Source organism: Leptidea sinapis, chromosome 16 (genome assembly GCF_905404315.1).
Source record: "Leptidea sinapis chromosome 16, ilLepSina1.1, whole genome shotgun sequence".
Classification (NCBI taxonomy): Eukaryota; Metazoa; Arthropoda; class Insecta; order Lepidoptera; family Pieridae; genus Leptidea; species Leptidea sinapis.
The window spans coordinates 5468275-5486955 of record NC_066280.1 but is presented as its reverse complement, the minus strand read 5'-3'; the positions used below and the strand labels follow the sequence as shown (position 1 = coordinate 5486955).

At 31.9% G+C, this 18681-nt stretch overlaps 1 protein-coding gene across 3 annotated transcripts in view; it reads right to left on the bottom strand.

Moving 5' to 3' along the window:
* The window catches only part of LOC126968816 (limbic system-associated membrane protein), a 72756-nt gene that overhangs the window by 31222 nt on the left and 22853 nt on the right, over window positions 1-18681 (bottom strand). For all 3 annotated transcript variants that reach the window (XM_050813960.1, XM_050813959.1, XM_050813961.1), the window contains exon 4: window positions 11782-11989. In XM_050813960.1, the coding sequence (XP_050669917.1) occupies window positions 11782-11989 (208 nt within the window). The remainder of the gene's footprint in view (window positions 1-11781; window positions 11990-18681) is intronic.

Genomic DNA, 18681 nt, shown 5'->3' with positions numbered 1-18681 from the left:
AAAACTTTTGCAATTTTCTTTTATTTGTGTCCACATTTGTATGCGCGGGAACTGTGATTCCTTTTCCAATTTCAAACTTTCATATTTGAATGTGACTCGTGACTCGATTAAGTTTATGCTTTCGTCTCGGTCAGTGTCATTGATGTACGTTTCAAATAATTAGATTTTTGGTTCAAGGAATTTATATGTTTAATGTCTTTATTTGTAATTTCCTAGTTACATAATTAGGTAATAGAAATTCATGATATAATAATTTCCTATGACTTTATGTAATACTTAGTAGAAAACATTAATATGAATTTGAATTTTTGGCTAGACTAAGTATATACCAATACTTAGTCTGGCCTTAAATTCAAATTGAAATATTTTTATTCAAAATACGACATAAAATCACTTATTGAAAGTAATACTGTCACACTTAAAAATAATCAAAATATTACATTTGAATTTAGAATCTGTTGTTTTTATATGATTGTTTATTGAGTTTGTCTTGTTGGCGCCAATACATTGTACACTATTTTGCGATATTAAGATGGAGTGGGGTGATAAAGACAACCGAATCGCTGTGATTGCATTACACTGAGTAGGTATATAATAATAATAATTCATTTATTTCAGCCTACAAGGCCCATAAAATAAATACCTTATAGCGTAACATACATATGATATATAACTTAAATCTACGTCACATTTTCGCGGCGATGTGAGGCGCGGGTTCGGTAGCTTCCCGCGGTCGGCGACGTCCGCGATACTTGCGGAACACGACCCGCATCGGCTACAGCTGCACGTCCAGGAAGGTCGATATCGATATATGTTCTGTCGGGACGCGAACAACAAAAGAGTTGAAGTCTACTGCGTGACGCGTCACCAACTTTTCGACTCCCAACCGGAACCTTGTCTTCTCCACCAAGTACTGAACAATGTCAGAGGCCTTGGTGGTGTGGTGAAAGCGAGACACGTAGATACGTCGCTAGGATTACGGGACGCAGGAGCTGGTTCTGTTCTATCGGTGCTGTGCCACATTGGTTGTGACTAGGAGGTCTCCTCTTCTTCCACTCCACCTTAATGAAGCCATCCTTGTCGGCCAGACCCTTCGACACAGTTCTACAAGCGGGTTCATTGCGAGCGTGCCCGATTCCAGTTTCTGTCCTCAGCACTGTCCGCTTTCTGGGTTGCTGGCGGATGGCAGCAGCATAGTCACGTTGAGGTGTTGACGTAACGACAGCAGGCGACACCTCCGAGAGGAGAGGAGATGAGGGACGGGTGGCAAGTACATTACCGCTTACACGTGCAGGCACAGCGGCTGGTGTCGAGTCGAATTTCGCTGATTCAAAATTCGCTGGCGAAGCAATGCAAGCCCCACGTCGTGTGTTGATGTTATTGGCCTCTATTGACCTACTTACAACAGTATTGTTGCGCAAAGTCGCAACTTCAGCTTGCAGGTCCCTGATGGTGTTCTGAGATGCCTCTAATTTCAACAGTATTTCTGCCAGGCCTGTTTGCCAGGTTTGTATAGCCAAATGCAATTTTAAAAACTCTCCATACGCTTGATATTCGTAAAATGTTTGTGTACCGGGCTATTAATAAATACAATGAGACCTCCTCTGTTTGTGACAGAAAAAGATCTGGCCCGTCCACGTAGTGCTCGTACGAAAAAGGTGCTTTTTCATACTACAACATTTTTATCTCGGTGAGATAAAAAGCGACACCTTTTATCTCGGGAGATGACGATAGGACCTAGTACCATGTCGCATATTTTCAAAGATGACGTAGAACTTGCAGCCTATAAAAGACATACTGGTTATTTTTTAACTGATAATTTAAAAATAATGTGGGAATTTTCCAAATTCAAATTCAAATATTTTTATTCAAAATAGGATTAAAAAACACTTGGTGAACGTCGAAAACTACCACCTATTCAAAATAAACTGCCTCAGAACTGAGAAAAACGGGCGAAACTTAACAAATAAAAATATCGAAATAACTACTGAAGTGGTACGCAAAGGGAGGTCACAGAAAAATTAGAACAGTTTTAGATAATACGGCTTGCTCTAAACGCGGAGACCCTAAAACAATCCGTACGATCGGCAGTGAAGTTTTCCCATGGAAAGAGTGCGTGCTTTTATTGATAACTGGCCTCAACGTTTAAAGGACTGTATTGCAGCCTATGGAGACACTTCGGATAGTGTTTATATTTTAATTTGTTTTATATTTATGTATTAAACTTACACAGTAAAAGTAATACACGGTATTTGCAATAGAATTTTTTTATTATATATATTATAAAATTAAATAATACAAAAAACACGATGTTATTGTTAAGAGCGGCCTATTACTTAATTTGAAGAAATTGTCATGGCTTCTTTTATATCGACTATTTTATATATGTAGTAATTTGACAGCTATATTTTCATCGGAATTTTTTTGTGAAATTCCTATAAAACTTCTGAAATCCCCTTCTTGTGTCGTTTTCCTCATTGCCGAGGGTCGTGACCTCCTCAAATTATTTTCCGGACGATCGCTTTCCATTTGTTACGGTTTTCGGCAATGTGTGAAGATTCGTGATCATTTCTATTGGTGGCGTCGTGGATCTGATCACTCCAATGTATCGGACTTCTGCCTCTCAGTCCTTTGCGTTTCCTTGTATTTTTCGTGATACGAAGAACAGCCCAGAAGCTTTTCTAGGTTGTCGCTTTTCTTTCTGGCGATGTGACCGAAAGAGTCAAAGATCTTACGGGGGCAGATGGTCGATGATCTCGCGGTGATCCTCACTTCATGCAAGATAGAAACATTTGTACGGTGCGCAGTCCAGGCTATGCGATGCAATTTCCTCCAGCATTACATTTCCAAATTTCCGATATAACCTTAAGGAAAAAATGACATGTACTAAGTATTGAACATAGTAATAGCCTTTTAAGTAAATTGAATTGTGATACCTACAGCTAGACAAATGGATAAATTAACATTTAAAAACATCAAACATTTAATAACTGATATTGTAGATAATATTATCAAAAGAAATAATGGTGTGGAATACAAAAATTCGGTGTCCATTTTGCAAAACTCAGGTCCCATACATATTGGAGCTCAAGTGTCAATAAAGTGTCAGTTAAGGCTTAATTTCTTTTCCATATAGTTAAATCCTAGATGATCGATGTTTACGGGCGGTTCAATAACATACGAGTGAGAGGGTAAGCCCTTTGACGGGCGATAAACTGCTTTTTGATTGGTTACGTTATTGTATGCGGGTTTAATGTTTAAAAATAGCATTACACGCGATGTATTGATATGTTTTTCGACATAAGCGTATATATAGAGTAAATATAATAATATTATATGAGTCATAATATTTTTTTTTGTCAAAATAGTAACATAACCAATTATTGCTGCACTCGGTGACCGATGCTACTTTTTTAAATAATCAAAGAACAAAATATATATATGGGATTATATCGCTAATCAAATTTTTAAAAAAATATATTAATTTGTTTTATTTCTAGCTTTTAGACTGAAAAACGCTTATAGTTGTCACTGCCGTCATTCGAAAGTATTCTTACAACAAATTATGCAGAAGTGTATTCTGTAAAAGGACATTCAAATTATGGAAACCTTAAGTTTCTTCTGCGGATTAAGACGCGTCGATATTTAAGTTTCGAATACATGGTTTTTCTTCATTTCTATAACCAAATAAGACAGCAATTAGTATTCAATTATAGAAAAAATATTTCTCCAAAGTATTTCATAATAATTTATATTTTTATGCATTCAATATACGTTTCAGCAAAACAATTTTCATTTAACTTTATTTTGTGCCATCTAAAGCTCTTTAAAACTCAAGAAATCGTAAACTTGCATCACAACTTAAACCGCAACTTCCTGAGGAAATGTTTAATATCAAGCAATTTCTATTTTTTCTTGCTTCAGGTTGGCCGTTTAGTATTTGATTGGTATATTTTCCATTTGCAGTGAAAGCTTATTTGGGGCTTCCATCCAAATAAAAGTTAGTTTTATTGTGAAAGAAACTTCGTATTTAAATAATTTTCTTTCAATGTCAGATTATTGAATCACTTATTAGTGACTCAGATCTGAAAAGGAATGCTGCAATAAAATAAGCGGGTCTTTATAATGATATAATTTTATAAATCCCTGTTGACTTTTACTTCAATCACTATAGCATCATTTGTAAATTTTTTCTTATATATAAGCTTAAAAAGTCCTTGATCCATTGTATACACATAGGCTTTGCTCAATTAGACAAGTTATAGTTAAAATGAGAAGCTTATATTTATTTTATTTTTTTATTTATTAATATTTGGCAGACTTACAGCTAGCTTACAATTATAACTTATTAAATAATTAAAACTAATGAAGGCTACTTAAAAGTTTCCACATTTATGTAGATTTATAGATATCATTTAATTATACGCTTTAAAACTATCTTAATACAATTATTTGAACTGGACGAACTTATTAGTTAAGGTTATTTATAATTTTGTGCTAAATGTAGAAAATAAATCTAAATCTACGTATTTTAATCATATTAAAAGTAAGTTATAGATTGCACAATTGCCCCCTTTATGCGGCACAAATATCGTACAAATTTCGATTGCACTGTATGAATCTACCATACCAAATAACATTATGAAAATAACTATAGTACTTTTTAAGGGGATAAAAACACGTGTAACTGTGATTTCTAGATTTGGTTTTTGCATAAAAGTAACATTGTTATTATTATTATTTATTTAATCCGACGTTTTGTTTAAATATATGTATAAGAACTAACATTGATCAAAGAAAATACTATAACTTAAGTTATCTAAGTAAGCCGTGTCCGTATAAAAAATAATTGATTAGCACCACATAATTATGCTGCTGAACAGAACTAGCCAATACCTCTATGAGGTGAAGGCGCTGCCATTGTAGTCTGGTGTCAACACTATCAAATATTAAATTGATTCCAATGGGTTTTAATACTCTCAATTAACTAATGAACTTCATCTTAAGGTTGGATTAGAAATTCAAGGTGAACCTCTTAATGAAATTTAGCCCAATTTAACCACCTTTATAAACAAGTTATTTTTGTTTTTTTATTTTGCAAATGAAAAGATATTATTATAATTCCGCTTAGAAAATGGGAAAAGAATAATCGGATCGCACAACCTGCCACCCTCTCCAATAAACTACAGAACAAGTTGAAATTGAAAAGAAATCGCAAACGCCGCATGCAAATGCGACAATATTGCTAAACTCGATCCCTTTCTTAGCTACGCCCGCTGTCGAACTTTATTTTTATCCGAAAATGTTTCTTCTCAGGAACGTCGCTTTAATACGTTTCTACGTCAAGTCAGTTGTGTAGTTTAGCTTTTGAATGATCAAATTCGTTTTAGTTCTATTCACGAGTTTTGCGGTTACTGTTTGTACTTCGAAGTTGAGGAAAATGTTTTTAACTATGACAAGCTTAGGTCTACGTCTTTGTCTGCATTTGAACAAAGCGTAGGAATAGAACTCAAATGTTTTAAAGCACGGATATATTTTGGAGCTTTTATCTAAGTGTGTTAATAGTTACCAGGATAACAGATAGTTTAAGGAAATTGGGACACAAAGCTAAATACATCTGATGGTGAGCCCGCTCCTTTTATTATTAAATAGGTAGGTGCATTGTAGGGACATTGCTAGAATCAATAAAACAAAGTTAAAAATAATTCGTAATTCATAAATAATAATGAACTATAAATTATTATTTAAAAAATTAAAGTCCAACATTCTATTGAAGTTCAATTTGAAAATACGAATTAAAACTAAAGCGATGACTTTTATTAGTTTTACAATATGTTTTTCAAAGAAATATCATTTAATTCAGTTAAGGTGTTCATGTTAAGATATACGACTTATATGATAGGATTATTTATAGCTACAATGTGGTTGCTAATACAAAATCAATAAGAATTACAAATCCTTCGCGTGTTCGACCCGTGGCCGATTGAACCGGGGTTCAACGATCGATTTTCTTGAACTAAGTACAAACGGTGTCATTTCCTAATTCACTTCCTTCAGTTAAATATTTTACACCTAATCTAGTATAAATATTACTACGTAAAAGTCAAAGTTAATGATAAAAACTTTTAGTAATTTGAATAATGATAACAACTTTATAATAAATTAAGAGATATTAAAACACAAATAATTGTACATTACAATGATATTCTTCAAATTGTAGGCTTTCTGATTGGTATGCTGGGATCTTCTTTTGATGGACAAAAAGATTTCAGCACACCAAAAACCACTCAAATTTGTAATAATTTATATCATTAAAATAATTATATACAATTCTAATATAGTTTCGTAGTTCTGATTTTACAAAAGCATTTGTAAATATTATTTTAAGTCTTTGCATGAACTCAATAAAAAGTTATATTTCACGTCACTAATTAATAGCCCTTAAATAATTAATAAATAAAACCTTTTGGGGTTGCCTAATATATAACAATTCACGTTCGTTTTCAAGTGGAAAATTCTGGAAAATTCAGCGATAAAAGTAAAACAGGAGAGGTGAATATATGGCAGGACATGCCCTAACCCACCCTCCTTAATGGGGAGTAATTGACCCGAGGAGTCGTCGCTGAATTATGAATCCCGTTCATATTTTTGTCGTACAAATATTAACTTAGTATCGGATAAAGGTTTATGTTACAAAATGAAATTAGGTCAATGATACAGTTTAAATGATAATCTCTTTGTGATACCCCTTGTGAAGTGATTACTGGCTGAAGTGTTACATGATCAATACAAATTGTTGGTACAACTTGTAACATGATAATTCAGGTAATAGTAGGGTCATTTTTATTAAATATTAGTTGTTCATTCCGTAAAAGAACGGAGATTTCATTTTTTATGACATTAAGGGACGTGACGAGCAGGACGTACAGCTGATTGTAATTGATACGCCCTGCCCATTACAATGCAGTGCCGCTATGGATTATGCTCAGAGTTTTTGGGTTTATTTCTGATAAAGCACTACAATTGCGCTCGTCACCTTGAGACATAGGATATTAAATCTCATTTGCCCAGTACTTTCACTTACTACGGCGCCCTTCGAAACGAAATACAATAATGCTTAGACATTTCTGCTTCACGGCAGAAAACGGCGCCGTTGTGGTACTTATAATTTAACCGGCATCTGTGCAAAGGAGCCTCCCACTGGTTGCATTTCTTATTCAATTATCATTGGTATCCTAAAGGACAATATATTCCGCGATAATAAAGAAACCTAATTACATGTTATTACTTAATACAAAATAATTATCTAATGATTGGAGGAATACTGTCGCCATGTAAAAGCGTATTGCTTAAAATATGAAAAAATATTCAGTGAGATAGTGGACTATTGATGTAGCCACTAATGCGTAGAACGGAACGCGAACTATTTACCAGGAATTAGTTGGTTCGCAGCGATAAAGACACGAGTATTGTGAAGTTTTTCTAAGGAATATAATTAATAATAATAACTTAATCATTATCAATTTTATGAATTCCGAAAAAATATAGTCATTAAAATTAAACTAACATGTAAAATTTCAACTCAATTGGTTGACAACGAATGATTAAAACTCTGTAACAAGATAAAGTCTGAAAAAACCTGAAACAATGTTAATAAAAACTTATTTAAGTCTGTTAGTAGGTTTTCAGTAAATAACTACGTAAAACCAAAACTTAAGATTATAATCAGATTGAACAATGTAGAAAATTACAAAATTGTGTATTTTATTCTAGCTCCAAGTTCAGTAAACATTGAAGTAACTATTGAACAAGAATGCTCCTGGTAAATTCTCTAGTGACTTGAATCCTAGATTCATTTTACTTTAAATGTTCGCTTAACTTTACTGATTCTGAATTAAAAATAAGCCACTGTTACTTTAGAGAGTAAACATTTTCTTTCTCTCCGACATAGTTATATTTTAATATATGAATCTTGCAATTGTTATTTGTAATATAAGCATCATCCTCCTTGGTTTCATCTATTCCAGTAGTAGAAGAAAAATATCTGTGATCTGTATTGAACAACTGCCGGAACAGACAATAATTATTGGTCTTCGATGTGATGATATAAACTTAGAAAATATTACATTATTTACTTACGTTGAAAAATATGCGTGTATCTAAGTACAGGGTAAGAAGTGAAACTTCTTCATCAAATATATTATTTTTTCTATTATTTATAACTTTACAGTAATTGGGTAGAAAAGGCTTCAGAAAACAATGCGTATTAAATTAAAGCTATTTCATTATTTTAGACATGGATAAGAGTTAGTCTTTTAATATTATCACTATCAAACTAATATATTATTTTATACAAAACAAAATGGCGCGTAACCGAAAATCGTGACGAGATTGCTATGAAATTTCTCTCATACGTCGATAAAGAAGTTTCACTTCAATAATTGTCTCCGAATTTAAAAATATCAATTATTTAAAATTATAAATTATAAACTAACACTTGTATTGATGATATTATAATTTTGTTTAAAAAGTTCCAATCTTGACGCATTTCATTGAGTTATTTACTAATGAAATGAACAAAGAAGTAATTGAACAGGTATAAATTTATTTATAAAATCACCAGGAAATCAGCCCACTCTAGTACCATGACACTTGTCTCTCAGAAAGATGGGAAGTAATATTAAATCTATTTTTGTTACCTTTTTTTCAAATCTTTCCTTTTTTTCTACTTTCATGATAATTTTATTGTATTTTCTTATAAGTGTTGTATTTTTTTGAGTAATCTGTAGATAGTATTGTCTTTGGTTAACGCGAGTGTTACACATTTAAATAAAACCCTTTTAAAGGATTAATACGTCCCCCTTAAAAGGGGGGAAAGGTCTTGAAACGTCGGGTTAACTAAAATTATAATAAAAATTTAACTTTTATGCAAAAATTTAATGTTACAATTACAATTACACAGTTACTACAGTTAATTACAAGCGTTTTAATCCTTTAAAAGTGCTTTATTTAAATTATCTGTAGATTATATTTTGACATAGTTAATCAAATCATTTTAGATGGAAAAGTTCCGTAAAACGTTGCTACATAATATATCTCTACTAAGCGAAAGTATTACTCGCACGCTAGAAGAGCTTCCATTTGGCATATTTTAATTTCGTTTATATTTATTATATCATATATTTTTTATAAAAAGAGAAGAAGTAACAAGCATAGATAGGAGTCATCAAATGGTACGATCACCGCAACTCACACTGTCGTATAACACCAGAGGAATCACAAGAGCGTTGCCAATCTTATTAAGCATCGAGTAAACGTAAATATTAATGCGAAAAAGGAAAGAAAAAGACAAAAAAAATAAATTTGGAGTAACATTACTTCACGTTTACTTATAACACAGCATAAGTATTGCTAAGTGGCTGGCGACTATCGAACCTGAGACTACCGTTGCTTAATTTGTTTTCAATTACTTTTTAATAACAGGTTTTCATGCCAACCCTACTTACTATCTATCAACTTTATATTATATGTCATAACGATATCTTAAATGCTCTTGAATATGCTGCGCGTAGCTTATTATGAGTCAACCACTTACTTTCATTAATTTACATAAACAAAGCTCCTCAAATACTTATTAATCGTTTATTTTACATAAAAGTGAATAAAAACACAGATCTAACTATAATAATATATACTTCCACTTAATAATTTTAATAACATTTAAATATGGTTAATTAATAGTCTATAGCCACCGTATAAGCGATAAACCAGAAACAGTCCATACACCTAATTAGCGTCAACTAAGTGAATTGAAATGTTTATAACTAAATATGAAATTTTAGCTGATAGCATTTGAATTCAAAGCAATTAACTGTGGCTTTAAATATATTTTAGTAGAATTGGTTCAACAGATTCAGTGCAATTTTTTTAAATATGGAGTTTTTTTTAAATATCAACGGAATATTAACCTATCCCATTCTATTCTTCTGAGTAATCTAAAGATTCTTAAAAAGTAGACTTCGATTAGTAACTCTATTTACTTAAAATTTTGATTAAATTGTTTTAAATTATAAAGTTTAAGTCGAGATTTTAGTTGTATTTTTTTTTTATTTAATAAAGACATCAAAGAGCATCCAGCATAACCAAGCGTTCGAATCATCATATTCTTGGAAAAAAAATTGGAATAAATTTATCAAACTGACTTAGGCGTCGGCAGACAGAGTAAAAAAATGCCGTTCTGTTTTAATAATACCAATTATATCAATTTAATCAAAACATCGTCTGACTAAGACACAAAAGTCAAACTCGATTGTTTCTTTAACTCAGCTGGTGAACTTTATAAACCTTGTCATACCCTTTAAATCTAGTAAGACTATTAATTACATAATATTCACGAATACACTAATTTCCAAGGGCCACGTGATTTAGTTGGTCATGAAATAAATATTGGGAAATGTGCATATAGGCGTACATTCGACATTAGATTAAGACTAAGATTGCTTGCATAGAACGTTTGATGCAAGTGACAGTAAGCCAAGGAAATATAATGTCTATTTTCTGAGTCAACCTCTTCTGAGATACTACTAACTGTTGTGTTACTGTTTACCAATCCACCATACAACTTCAATAGAACACTCAGCTTGTTTATTTAATGATAAGTTCCATCTTTAGTTAATATTGGATCAAAAATTAGAAAAGTATAGAAATTGAGAAATAAATGTAATAAGGTTGTACTATATATATTATTGCTTATTGTTAATTTTTTAATAAACAAAGTTTAAATAGAAAGGCTTTCACTTGATGTATCACCTCACCCATGAGTATGGTTGTCCAATATGGGCATCGAATGAATAAGTTTTTTTTATGAAAATAAGGGACGAGACGAGCAGGACGTTCAGCTGATGATATAATTAACCCAACCCATTACAATGCAGTGCCACTCAGGATTCTTGAAAAACCCAATTATTCTGAGCGACCCTACAATTGCGCTCGTCACCTTGAGACATGTTAAGTCTCATTTGGCCAGTAATTTCTCTAGCTATAGCGCCCTTCAGACCTAAACACAGTAATGTTTACACATTACTGCTTCACGGCAGAAATAGGCGCCGTTGTGGTACCCATAATCTAGCCGGCTTCCTGTGCAAAGGAGCTAAGGAACTGGTGGGTGAGTATTAGGAAAATAAAACATGTTAAGAAATTGTTTACACATAGTATTTTCTTTTGATTACGCGAGTGTTACATATATAGTATAAATAATTAACCTAATGTACAAACTACTTTTTTCATTAGGGTTTTTTCGTTTAAATTATATTTTTACTATTATTATATTTAACCCGACGTTTCATGTCCTTTTCAGAGCACGTTTTCAGGCGGACTAAGGGGTAACTTTTACACAAAAACCTAATTTTCAATTACACGCTTTTAATCCTTTGAAAAGTATTTTATTTACACATAAGATTGTAAGAAAAATAAGAGTATTTTATCTTATAAGATGTAATACAAAGGGTAAACTACAAGAATAACGAAAAGAATGAAAAGAAACTGGGAAGATATTATAACGTGGCAAAACTAAGACCAACAACGAAGAAAAATGACTATAAAGTAATAGTTTTTGAAGAAATAGTACGAGTTCAACGTCAACAAAACCCCATTGGTAGAAGAACGGGGAGGCTTTGGACCAGCTGCGGATATAATGTTACTGAGATTAATTAACACTGTTTAAAATTAAATATTACAGGCTCAAATAAATATTTAATGAGAGTTGTACATTGATTTACTCACCGAAGACATCAATACATCCAATCTGCCATGTCATGGTGGGCTGCGTGTTAATTTGGCACATATAGCAGCCTCTATCTTCAGCTCGCAGTGGTCTGATCCGGAGCTGCCAAGTCCGTGGAGGATCCATGTTGACCGCGTACCTTGACCCAAGAACAGCTCGCTCGTGCATCGTCAGTACCGTCTGATCTTCAGCACGAAGCCAGCCAACCTGGTCACCAATTAAATAACAGTGTTATTAATATTTTTTTCGAGTTACGCTAGTAGTAAACAATTTAAGCTATTTTTATTTCAGTAATATTTGACACTTTTTAAGGATATCAACGCGGGCGAAGCCTTGTTGTTTAGAAGATAATATCAATTAAAAAAAAATGATAAAATTTAACAATTAAATTGCATTTCAATTAATTGAAAAGTATGTTATTTAATCACTGGTGGGCGCCCGCAACTTTGTCGGATCGTCCGTTGGATTTTCCGTTTGTGAGGTAAGCGTCTAGAAACACATTTCTTTAATTGTATATAGTCACAGGACACGCCTATAATAATATTATTCTTATGCATAAATTGTTATAAATCCCTGCTAGGTCATCAAAGAATCGTGACTTGGAATGCCTTGGATGTCAAACCATTAAGAAAGGGTGAATTGAGCATTCGGTGATCGCTATAAAACGAGTAAAACTTTGGTTCTTTTTATTGGGGCAATACCACAATATTGATTGTGATTATATCGTTGTACGTTACGCCCTAACTTTTTTTCTGATAGTGAGATAATAATATCACTGTTATGGACAATGAATATCTACATGCCCTCACGTACAGCCGTATGGCAATTTCTAGTAGGTTCCATTGAATAGACAATTGTTTTAAATATAAATGTATACACTTTTAGTATGATAAGATTCATACGTTATATTAAAAATAAATTTAAATGTTTTATTAAAATGCCGTTGCCGTAAATCTTATTACTATGCTGCGGATTATCAAACAAACTATTTTACGGACTATCTAAATTCTAAGGCATGATGGGACTAAATAGTCACATATTAATAAAAAATAATTCTGGTATGGTTTGCTATTTCTCCTCTCTCAGAGCATCATTTAAGGTCGAAGCTTTTTTTATTTTCTTGTAGTCGACATTAATAAGTACCCAGGAATAAATTTTGAAAAAAATTATGAATTTTGAGATTGTTTTATAAAATATGTTAGCCCTGACTCACGGTTTAGTATAGGGTAATATAAATCATATCAAACAGAGGCACTGCATGTTTGTTGTAACATAGAACTGGATTCAGCTCTATCATATTATTAAAAATTTCAACTTAACTTCCGTGTCCACTAAATCAGTTTCGTTGACGTGTTCTGACACTTGCAATGAACTTAAATGTACAAAGGTGGTTGGTTATTTAAGTCTTTGCTTTCTTTCGATTGGGTATATCTCTCTCTCATTATTTATATCACTTTTTTAAAGAGTTCGTAATGACAACCTAAACACAAAAATAGATATTAAAAATTCATGAAATTCAATTATTATTTATCATTGTATGTAATTAGTAACTTGGGTTGTATTTATTTGAAAACAATTAAGATTCCTATATATATACAAATTGTAACAAATGCTTTTTACGAAACTGATAAAAATATTTTTACCTAAATTTATGGACACTCTTACCAACTAACGGCCGTTTTCAATAACGTATCTCTAGATACGGATACCGTGCTGTTACCGTTTAATAATAAGATCTTATCTTTTATGTTATGTCCAATATAGTAATTATAGTTCAATGCTTTATGCCGATAGGTTATTGAAATGTAATTAAGCGTAAAAGGATATATTTGTCTACCTCTAGTAACTTAAACTAAGGATAGATAGGTTATTGAAAACGGCCATTAGTCAAACGACCGAATGACACATTACCTTGGTATATCTGGTTTCAACTGTCATGTTGTGACCCCAGCTTAGTAGACTAGTAAAATAGAACTAGTGTTCTGTTTTACAGTTGATAACCTGTTTAATCCTAATAATTGCATATTAGGAAGTTGGTTTGGGATGTAGCTCTTACAAATATAAAAATTATATAGATTAAACAAAATAGATAAATAAGAAAGATTTAGAGCTCTGGAGCAGGTTCCGAGTGGTGCAGGTTTGAATCCGTCCATAAATTTAGGTCAAAATTAAATTTGTATATTTAATCCCAGATGCGAGGGGATATCTTTTAAAATTAAAAATTATTAAACACCGAGAAGTATACCAGTGGGAGGCTCCTTTGCACCGGATGCCGGCTAGATTATGGGTACCACAACGGTGCCTATTTCTGCAGTGAAGCAGTAATGTGTAAGCATTACTGTGTTTCGGTCTGAAGGGCACCGTAGCTAGTAAAATTACTGGGCAAATGAGACGTAGGTGCTATCTTCATCTCCCGAGATAACATCGATTGCTTTTGGACAAGATTTCTTCGAATTCTTTCCTTTACTGCTTTGACCACCTTTTTCGTACGAACACTACGTGGACGGCCAGATCTTTTTCTGTCACAAACAGAGGAGGTCTCATTGTACCTATTTACACTTTACTAATACCAAGCGTATGAAGAGTTTTTAAAATTGCATTTGGCTCCATATCTACTTTGTGTACTTCAATCACGGCGATTCGGTTCTCTTTATCACCCCACTCCATTTTAATATCGCAAAATATTGTACAATGTATTGGTGCCAAAATGAGAAAACTCAATGAAAAATAATACGAGTTATATTTTGTTTATTTCTTATTGTCACATTATTGATCAGACTAAGTATAATTAGATAAAAAATTATAAGCTAATAGTTAAAAAAATAGAAAGTTAACATAAAGCACAAAGTAATAGTATCTAGTAGTATAAGAAATGACATCAAAAAGAATTCCAAAGGAATCAATTTTGAGAAAATAAATGCCTTTTATGCCTTTTAATAACCATAAAATAGCTTGTACTAAAGCTGTGAATTCAATTTACTTTTAAACATTAATGGAAGTGTTATACGATAACTTATAAAAATATCGCAATTAATGTGTGTTTTCTATTAAAATTTTAAACGTTTCGAGAGTTAATCGCTGTTGTATTTTATATTTTCATTATATCGTAGGCACTCAGCCAATTTTCATGTAATGTATTGATTTTTTTAGCGTATACTTTGTTTTGAGTAATCTAGTTTTAATGTTTGCGTTCTAAACACATATAGCCTAAACATATGGTGAGATTGGTACATTCGGTCCGGTGAGCCCCTCGCACCAGTTGATCCAGTATCGCATTCGGTACGGTCGCTACGGTAACAATAATAATAATTTTGAACGATGACAATGCGACTTACCATCGCATTATGGTCTGCTACCAAACTGCACCCAATGGTTCAGCCGTACCAAATCCAATCATGTGTTGAAACTATTAGAATAATAAAAAGTAAAGTTGTGCCTTAAAAATAGAGGCAAGAGGCATTTACAAGCAAGCCAAACAAGAAAGAAGATAATAGATTTTAAATATTATGGAGATTAGTTCTATATACATTGGACTCGATCGAGTAGAAGATCGAAATCTCCATTATTAATTAATAAACCCTCCCACAAAAGTGGAAACTTCGTCAAGACGAAGACAATACGAAATAGAACAATTTTTTATTACATAACAGAAGATAACAGCTTATATTTTATTTAACACTCGAAATAAAATTTTACAAAATAAAATTTACATAATAAAATGCGCAGCGCACCAAACGAACTTTATTTTACAATTATTTTCAACTTTATAGCTTAGCTTGAACAGTTATAAAGTTTTATTTAAATAATAACCAATCAACATACGAGTATTATCAATACAGTTACACTTTACATTTTCAACATATTGTGTAAAGGTTTGGCAAATTTTAAGTATATTATATACCATTAATTGGGAGTGGAGCGACCGCCCTCATATTATAAAACAAATAGCGAAATTCGGCACGTTACATCCATCCTAATCACAGCTGATAGTATCTCGGCATTCTGTATTTTGCTTACGTTACGTTACATATGTGCATTTTCGTTACCCCCCAAATTAAACCACAGAGTACACAAGTAGTTTACTTATTGTAACCAATATTTATAAGTACTGTGGTTATTTTAAGCCGGTTTACTGAAACTCTAAACCGTCAACTATTTTATAATTGTTAAATATAATATCATCGTCTTAGTTACAAGTGTTTGTTCTTATTCATCCCATGAGTATTATATTGTCCTAATAGAATTTAACAATAATCGTAATTAGAATTAGATTAATTAGATTGTATATAAATACGCAATTATTTTACACTTTTTAGTTGCTTATTATATATATATATATAGTTTTGGAATAGTTGTTATTAAAGTCCGTTGTTCTTTTTTTAATTTTATAAGATCTGTACCTATCAAAAATACATGGCTTACAATTATTTTCTTTTTTCCTTAAATTACTTTACTTTGTCGTACATAAATTACTTAATAATATCTGGAATACAGAGCAATGATAAATGATAAATTGTTATAATTTATCACAATGAAAAGATAGTGAAAGAACAAACAAAAGTTGTGTATTAATAACAGAACAACCATGTAATTATTTGTAATTATTGACTTAATACATTCTTAGTCAATTATTTTGTCTTCATCACATGCTAACATTAAATCATATCTTTATAATTTCCCCTTAACTCCATAATAACCTTCGAATTGAAACATACTTTTGTAAATAATTAATCAGTTGGTTAATCATGTAGTCAAATTTCTATCGAGTAATGTGTTACGGGTTCATTCCCCGATTAAATATTTTTCCAAGTACTGGTGTATCTTTTGTTATTTAAGTACATAGACATTTTGAAGTAAGTCAATTAGTTAAGTTAGCTAGAAATTGACTGTGTGACTCTGAGGTTAGGTTGGAAATTGATTGCACGTTTCTGATAAAGTATTATCAATATCAAATGGACGTAGAAGTGTTGAAGATTATTAATTATAGAAATGTAGTACGAAAGACGGTGCGCGTAATCTGATGGTAGTGATCACCAGAACCCTGGCTCTTTTGCAACACCAGAGGAATGACGAGAGCAGTGATAATAGAACACTATTAAGACAATATAATGTAATTTATTTTATGATTAGAATTTAAAAGACGAGCTAACCTAACTGTAAGTGCATCATGTGCTTCAGTATGTGATGTAATGTTTTGAAAACCATAGTTTTTTTTATATACTTTCATTAATATTGACTTCAAATATAAATTATCTATTTGCCCATTAATATTTCTATAAAATAACAACATTTGCATAAACATGCTTAATTGATGTTACTTAAACATTATTTATAAAGTAAATGTCTGCCAAATTGACGACGTGCAAGTTATAAAAAAAAAAAGAGAAAATGAAGCCAAACTATTTTCAAATCATTACTTAAATATCAATATAATTGTATTTATATAATATTATAAGAAAGTGTGTAATTTTTTTAATTTAAAATATTTGTTTAATAAATATAAACAGTAACTCTACCAGTGGGAGGCTCCTTTGCACAGGAAGCTGGCTAGATTATGGGTACTACAACGGCGCCTATTTCTACCGTGAAGCAGTAATGTGTAAACATTACTGTGTTTCGGTCGGAAGGGCGCCGTAGCTAGTGCAATTACTGGGCAAATGAGACTTAACATCTTAAGTCTCAAGGTGACGAGCGCAATTGAAGTACTGCTCAGAATTTTTGGGTTTTTCAAGAATCCTGAGCGGCACTGCATTGTGATGGGTAGGGCGTATCAATTACCATTAGCTGAACGTCGTGCTCGTTGCTTTCCTTAATTTCATAAAAAAGTAATGCCAAGGAATATTTTTAATTTACATGAGAAATTAGTATTTATATTATCTTTACGATGTGACTGTAGATTTTTTGCATATACAAAAATAGTTTCTCTGAAACAATGTAGTTCTACAATACTAAGGTGCTTATAATTTTGGGTCCCTGGATGGAAAAAGAAAAGTCTTTTCACATATACAAAAGTCACAGCACTCAATATCATTCACAATATAGAATCAATGCGATCAAGAAAGTAGCAAACAATCGCTTTATTAGTTTTTTAATCCTGCATCAGAGCTCTATTATAAAAGTATACAAAATGTTCCTATAAAATAAACCTCGCCGATAAAGCTCTGGTTAACAAAAGATCGGAAACTAATAACCTATAGACGACACAGAATTTGTATGAAGTGGCCATTGTTCTAAACTTTGGTTATTAATGATTAACTGTTGATATTACAGTCGATAATATTGTAGACAATAATATAGTTACCATATATTACGGGCGCTATATCAAGTCAAGTGGCAAAGTTTGTAGCAGCCATAATGTTTAATGGCCTGTGATAAATGCTTTTAATCTTCGGATAACTTAAAAACTTACAGAAAGAATTGGAACCAAAGAACATCTCAGTAAAAAAAATATTTTCATCGTATAAGTACTTATAAGTACATTTATACGTTTGTGTTGCATTATTCTGAACAAGATATCGCACGATATTACACATTATATAATATTATACATTATTATGTACATTTACAATTATCACTTGAATGTTTTTTATATATTACGTAAATATTATATTAAGTAAAGTTATTGTAAACATATGATCGTACTAAATATATTTTTATTATCAGTGTAAATTTACCGACGGTACGTTACAATTTTTTGTTTTGAACGGCAATGAACAGCAGAACAGAAATTCGAAACGTTTTTTCCTCTAAGTATTCAAGAACAGTAACTTTTTTCAAATGGTAACTTTTTGGAAGAGCTTATGAAATTTTTTAATATTTGTTTCGCTTTTAAGTGTGCTGGTAAGGTTATAAATAAAAAAAATAGCTTTTATTTTACAAGAGATTATTTTTATAGCGAG